At 36.8% G+C, this 7,229-nt stretch overlaps 1 protein-coding gene across 3 annotated transcripts; it reads right to left on the bottom strand.

The window, feature by feature from the left end:
• Positions 1-927: 927 nt before the first annotated feature.
• Positions 928-6,021, bottom strand: LOC114292732 (putative E3 ubiquitin-protein ligase RF298). 3 transcript variants are annotated; one of them, XR_014333705.1, is made up of 5 exons: positions 5,744-5,882; positions 5,410-5,455; positions 2,937-5,051; positions 2,599-2,798; positions 928-1,678 (listed from the first exon to the last, which is right to left on the bottom strand). XR_014333705.1 is itself a non-coding variant. In XM_028236757.2 (4 exons), exons 2-4 carry the CDS (start codon positions 5,425-5,427, stop codon positions 1,139-1,141), a joined length of 2,673 nt encoding a protein of 890 aa, XP_028092558.2. In that variant the 5' UTR covers positions 5,428-5,455; positions 5,744-5,878; the 3' UTR covers positions 928-1,138. The 3 variants fall into 3 exon arrangements, 2 of the variants coding, with proteins under 2 accessions (XP_028092558.2, XP_028092559.2); XM_028236757.2 differs by lacking the exon at positions 2,599-2,798 and having other exon boundaries at positions 5,744-5,878; XM_028236758.2 differs by lacking the exons at positions 2,599-2,798; positions 5,410-5,455 and having other exon boundaries at positions 5,744-6,021.
• Positions 6,022-7,229: the final 1,208 nt, after the last annotated feature.

The following is a 7,229-nucleotide window of genomic DNA, read 5'->3' as shown; positions in this document are numbered from 1 at the left end:
TCGTCTTGATCCACTATGGAATTTTCATAAAAATATTAAGGGAAAGAGTTTGTACCGATCTTCTCAAAGATCACAAGGTCATTCATTTGAGCGCCCGATTTTAATTATGTTATTATCACAAGATATGTAAATATGTGCATTGATAATTTTTTTCCTGTTTCATTTTGTTAATCCACGAATCGAGATTCGGGATTAATTATGAATTTTATTGTGATAATCCAACCAACTATATATTAAATTTTATATTTACTATTGAAGAAAAATGACCGAGTGTTTAATTTTTTTTTTTTTAAAAAATTGTTGCTGTTGTGCATCAGTTTTATACACAAGGGTACATATCAACGAGTTAGAGCACCTCCAATGTGTGCTCTCTTTCATTTCAATGTCAAAATTTGTTAATAACTCTTTCAAATTTGTCTCCAATTGACTATATTATATTTGAGTTTTTGTAAATAAAATATTGCTAAAAAAAATGATATTAATACAATTGAAGCAACATTATCAAATCATGACATTTTGCACAAAGTTTGAGTAGAAATAAATCTAAACTCATCTTGTATCGTGCTAAAATTTGACTTTGATACTATCATTTTGACACCAAAAATTGAAGAGCTCCTATTCTAAGACAGTGTAATAACAGAAACGACAGTTTAATGGATATCATCCAAGTACAAAGACAGGCCATGTGCCTTCAATTCATTATGCAGCAACCCAAAAACAGTAGCAATCCTTTTTCCATCTCTTAAAATGAGAGATCACAAAGTATTTGAAAACATTTGACTGAGAAATAGACAAGCACCTTTATTATCTGATCAAGAAATGTCAAACAATCTTAGCAAACAAAATGCAGTGCAACTCATAAATTACCATGATGTTTTTGAAACAGTAAATCATTTACAGAAATGAAGAACAGATCACAGAACAGTATCAAAAAAGCAACTCTTTGTTTTATAAACGATGGAGAACCATCATAGACACAACCCCACGTTTAAGACACATTGTTTTTCTAAATCGAGGCAGCTTAATACTGTCTAGACTCAAACTATGGAAGGGGCTAAAAAAAAGCATGTATTATTCGTTTCAAACGAAAACCCACAAATCACCATTTAACACACTCAAACTCAGTAACAGAAATAAATTAAAAGCAAGCATAATGTACAGAAATTCGCCGCTGGATGGGGCTCCTACAGGATGGGCAGTCCTTCATTCCCTGCTTCTCATGGAGCTCGTTGCAATTTGTGCAGACTACTTGATGAGCACACGGAAGAAAAACCACAGACATCTCCTCTGAAAGACACATCACGCATTCTCGTTCACGTTTCACGCCTCCAATCCCAGAATATTCCTCAAATTCTGTTGCTATTACTGAGATATAAGGCATTTGGGACTCTTTAGCTGGGGCATTTCTAATGTCTGTCAGTCTGCTAGCATAGCTTCCATCAATGCCTCTTCTCAGAGCTGCTATTTTCGAGGAGTCGGCCTTCGATCTCAATTGGGAGATTTCTTTCTCAAGCTTCTCGATATCTTCTTTGCACTTTTGCAGATTGGCTTCTGCTTTCAATTTGATCATATCCTCTTTTGATTTAGCTGACGCTTCGATTTGTTCTCTTTCTTTTCTTATTTTACTGGCCAGGGTAAGTAGTTCTTCCTTGGCCTCTTCTTCATCTTTCCATCTAGCCTGCAATATTTGACCTTTTCAATGAGAAAGCATCCAGTAAAAATCCCCAAAACTACATGGCTTGGAACGGAACAGCGGGAATCAGTACATTTTGCAAAGCTCTCACAGTATTCACGCCAAAACAACTACTCACCCTTTCTTTTAGTCAGTTAGGTCTTAATTACATTCTTCTCTTCACAAAATTTTGAGAGGGTACCTCAGCACATTTGAAATCATACAAAAGAACACTAGTTCACAAGTAAAGACCAAAAGCATACAAAGTATAATTGTGGCAATAGACCAAATTAAAACACAGGGCAAGACGATAAGGAAATGAATAATGCTAGGAATCCCAAACATTTTACCCAATGTTCTACCAAATGTCTCACATAGTTGTGGGACTCACACCATGTGGGTTTCATGTGGATCCCACGTCTATGTGAGACATTTAGTAGAACATTTGGTAAAATATTTGGGATCCTAGCATTTTTCTAAGCAAATACAGTTTTTTGATGACATGTTTACATAGCATAAGGAACCAAAAGTTACCAAAACAAACAACAATATTAGGATTTTAATCAATAAAACACACCCCTCCCCTCCATTTCTCTCTTTCTTCCTTCTAATTAGGTGTCACCATGGCCCTTATAATAAATAAGAAATTTAAGGCATCTATTTGTAAGAGTTTCTCAATTCTCAAAAATAACTTGTAAGTACTCTATGAATATCACATACATGCATTTTTATTGCTTGCATGTGTAAATCTCAACTCAACTCAAAAAAGCCTTGTACACCACTACTTTGGGTTGAATATATATATACCATTTTCACCCTTTCCAGCTCTTTTTCCGCACCTGCATCATGTGTCTGCTTGCTAAAGTAATATCCTTACAACCCCTCTCCCAAAATGAAAGCAGCGTGCTAATTTTATGCATAATTACGCTATACAGTGATAAAAGATTACGGGTTCTGTTGAAAAATATCCAAAGCCAACAATCAATGGAATTGGACTGTTTTTCATAAATTTCTTCTGAGTGGTGTTTGCTTCAATCTCTTCTGAATATCTGAAGGAAAGTCCTTTCACGTCAATTTAATTCTCAGTCTCACTGGACGTAAGATTTGATGACGGGGCCTATCCCCACTATAAAAAAAGTATGACATGTTTAGCATTAATAATCTGCCAGAAACAAAACTCCAGATTACATTTAGCACGTATCTTAAGTCATTTTGGGGTAGAAAATTAAATAAAACATAGAATCCAAACTCTGCATGAACATACCTCAAGTTGGTCCCATATATCTTTTGCTTGTTCCAGTTCCTGCTGCAGCTGTGCCAACTTATGTTTCTGGGCCGCGAGTTCTTCCTGAAAGAAGGTCTTTTGCTTCTCCCATGATTGAAATTTCATTAGCGTCTTTTTCTCTCTCTTCAACACCTCCTGACAGTTTGCAGCCGACTCAGCAGCTCGTAATTTAGCAACCTCCATGTCTTTCCTCAATGCAGCGTTCTCAACCTCAAGTCTCCGAACAGTATTATTAGCTCGCTCTACCTGCCCACTGGCTTTACGCAAAGCATTCTCCATCTCAGTAAGCTTCTTCATAGTGTTTTCCTCCAAAGTTTGCTTCTCTTTCTTGAGCCTCTCAGCCTCTTCTTTCTCTTGCCTCAGTGTCTTAAGCTCAGCTTTGTCTTCGCTCAGCCTTCGAGCAGCCTGCATAACCTTCTGATTAGCCCACTCCGTCCACTCTTGGAGCTGATTTTGCAGTCCCTGAACCCTCGGAAGCAACTTCAAAATCATTTCATCTTTCTTGTCCTGTGGGACCCACTGCCCAATGGACTTATCATATGGTATGCCGGCATAACTACAATTAGGAGCCACTGCATTGACGGTTACAGGCATTGGAGCAGCATCATTTTTTGTAGGAAGTGAAGGTGAAAGCTCAATATCAGCAGCTGATAAAGCCGGTGGGGTACTAACTGTAGGTAATGTAGATGGTACACTGATTTCAGGTATGGTAGAAATGGTATCCCCGACATTTGTTGATAATTTACGGTTTTCATTGTCTTGAGGCACATCAACTCCCATCGTCTTACTTATCTTCAGGGAAGCATTTTTCAGATTAGCACATGCAGAATCCGACACAGCCTTTAGTTTCCTATCCAAAACTAAACTACCAAAACCATTGAGTTTGCCAGCTCTAGAAGACCCTTTGGAACCATATGTACGGTAGCATTTTTCCAGATGAAGTGACTTCTGTCGGAGTAAATATTCCCTCTTAGTAATACCAGAAATCTTTCTACTTCCCCCAATTTTTTCTTCAGGGGCATGAGATTGTGTTGTTCCTATGGCACCAAAGCATTTATCCACACTATCAAAGGAGTTTTTCGGTTTTACAAAGTTTGGAACCCCAGATATGGCGGATGTCTGAGATTGAGAACCATAAGCAGAAGGAATTGAAGCCATGTTGGCTATCTCACATTGACAAGTATGAGCACAAGCAATTGAAGAATTTTGTTTGCAGGGATTACTAGAAAGATCGAGTTCAGAACTCCCGGTCTCAGTTCTTGACTGAGCTTGGGTGGAAGCACAATCACTCCCATTGGGACCCACATCGCCAGCTGAACTACTCAAGATATCACCGTCCACTGCACAAGCATGAGACACATTCATGTCACATATCAACAAGCACCACATTGCATCCCCGGTGCTGAAGAAAGGCCTAACCTCACGAAGAACACAAACCAACTCCGCCAATATATACTTCTCCATCTGCTGTAAATCCTCAAAATAGTGCTCCCTTGACAGATCAATCTCTTGGCCATTTCTAAGAAATGCCAGAGTATTGTCCACTATATTTGACACAGTGTCTTTACACCCATAACAAAGGCCAGACCTCAAAACAGCCTTCATAGCAACTTCTTCACTGTAACCGCAACCAACAATTTTTTTAATAGCATTCTTGAAAATCATGTCCACGTTGCTCAAAACAAGTTCTTCGAGCTGGGATTCTGTAAAATCACTCCAATCAGCATCATGAAACTCATGCACTGCTTCTATTTCCTCTCTAGGCTGGCTTGGCCCCACCTCAGATGATCCTACGGAGGTAGGCAATCCAAGGTCAAGTTTCAAAGCATCCAAATGGTCTTGGCTAAGACAACACACATCACACTCACTGGAATGTCCATGAACTGGGGTGATTTCATATTTCTCAGCTGAGAATTCATAACTAGAACACTCATTCTGAGGCAAAGAGACAACCTTATTCAGATCACCAATAGGAGGATCAGCTCGATACTTTCTCTTATTCCTACTTCCTTTTTCTTGGACTGGCATAGCAGACAAAACTTGACTGGTACTACTACTACTAGTAGTCTTAGCAACCATTGAAGGCATTCTAAGCTGCACAACAAAACATTTTTTCAACACCTTCACCAAACTACATTGACTACATATCAAATTGACCATACACAACAACAATGCCACACAAATACTAGTATGCAACAATGCAACACAAAAACCAAATTTGTCCATATAATTAGAACCACCAAAATCAAGCAAATATAAGATGAAAATTAAGTTGTCATTGTTGTGAGAAAGGGAAATGATATTCACACTGCCCTGGTGAGAGGTAAGATGACAAAAAAGATTGTATGAATCATAATCCAACTCAACAAACCAGGTAATTATAGTGAAAGTGGAAATCAAGCAATGAACCGACTATTGATCATCCCATAAAACACTGACTTATAACTCATACCTGTGGTTGTTGAAGCATTAGAATCAATAAAAATTGATCAAGTTTTCTGCATCAAAACAAAGGAATTCAATCATCCCAAGACAAAAGTGGGAAAACAAAACAAACCCAGAAACGAAAATTCAATAATCAATGCATTCACACGAAACCCAGTAAAATTTTCAATAAACCAATGTCGATATGAGCAATCAAAATCAACCCATAGATCGATAAAACACAAAAACACGAATTAAATCATTTATATATATATATATATTCAGTGTGTATTTGCACGTAAGAGATCTCCAAGTGAGGAAAATCTGAGATTTATTGTGGGAATTGTTCGATCGAGACATACCCGATTGGAGTGAAAGTTGGAGCAATCAAAGGTGGGATAAATCTTGGAGCATCGGAGGAGCAAAGAAAGAATCGAAAGTGTTTTTGTTTAATTTGCTTTTGTGATTCTTTTTGCTTGGGCCTCGTTTGGAACAGGTTGTTTTAATAATTTTTTATTTTTTTTTATGAAAATATATAAAAAAATATAGAGAAAATATTATAATAATTTATAATAATTTTTTAATTAAAATATATAATTGTCAAACAAAAATGTAAAAGCATTGGCCGTCTCTTTCTCTCCTCTACATTTTTGGGTGAATTTTTATTTTGGGAAAGATGCACTTTTGTCCATTTGGTTGGGATTATTTTCACATTCAACCCTATGTTTTATAAAATCACAATGATAAATAAATTTAAACTAAATTTTATAAAATTATAACAAGTTTAATTGGTTAAGTGAGGCTGTTAAACAAACTAAACCGATGTATTTTTTCTTTTTGGTAAGCTGGAGGCCAAAGGCCAAAATAAGAAAAAAGAACAATTAAGACACTGCTTTTTGAGAGAAGAGTTAATCAGATGGATCTCAAATCAACAAAAATCTAACCGACGTAAGAAACTTTGGACAATTTGCAACTCCAACTTTGCTTGCAAATCTTCTGTTGCCATTCAATCCACACATCCATTAGCTTTTCTTCGTACGTGCTGTAAAGAACATCATTTTGCTATGAGACTTTGAATTTCCAACACTATATTATACTCTAGATGCATCCAATTGGGCTAATCAATCGAGAGCATCTTGTGTATTAGATTCCAACACCACATTCTGAAAACCCTTGATGTATTTGTTGACAAATGATAGATTGCCAATAAAAAAAATATCGTTTTTCACAATCGAGTTTTTTTAATAAGAGAATCTCTTTTGATGGGATTTTTTACTAATGTCATCGTAATGTTGATTACTCACTTGTTTTGGGATTGGAGCTTGCCTTGGGAAGCCTCTCTCGTTGGTATATTTGTGGATTGGATTGGGTTGTTTCTGTCTTGCATGGACAACGGATCTCTTTTTGTCAAAGACGATCAATATATTGAAGACAAATGAAGGATCACTAATAAAAAATGACGTTCTTTCTCAATTGAGTTTTTTAATAAGAAGATTTCTTTTGATAAGTTTTTTCATTAGTGTTGTCGTATTGTTGATTACTCGTTTGTTTTGGGTTTAGGGCTTACCTTGGGTAGCTCATTTCATTAGTGTATTTGTGGATTAGATCAGGTTGCTTCTATCTTGCATGGATAATGTATCTCTTTTCGTCAAAGATAGAGAGAAGAGATGTCAGACCTTCGAGTTCGGAATGCTCGGAGCTCGATTTAAACCAACCTCTAATTCTTAACTTGGAGTTAGATCTCAATGGCACCCCTGCTACTGAGCACATACGAATCACTTACAATACACAGATCTACGAAAGAATGGGTTATGTTATAAGCACTTTCAATATGATTCTTTTCCTGTA

Source organism: Camellia sinensis, chromosome 6 (assembly GCF_055761805.1).
Source record: "Camellia sinensis isolate YWXY chromosome 6, ASM5576180v1, whole genome shotgun sequence".
In the NCBI taxonomy this organism is placed as follows: Eukaryota; Viridiplantae; Streptophyta; class Magnoliopsida; order Ericales; family Theaceae; genus Camellia; species Camellia sinensis.
The sequence above is the reverse complement of the archived record's forward strand: the minus strand, read 5'-3'. Positions and strand labels throughout refer to the sequence as shown.

What these genes read in the sequence shown, in the direction of transcription:
- LOC114292732 (XM_028236757.2), bottom strand. An exon ending in ATATATGGGACCAACTTGAG is followed by an intron (nt 1,679 to 2,936) that starts GTATGTTCATGC and finishes CAAATATTGCAG; the next exon opens with GCTAGATGGAAAGATGAAGA.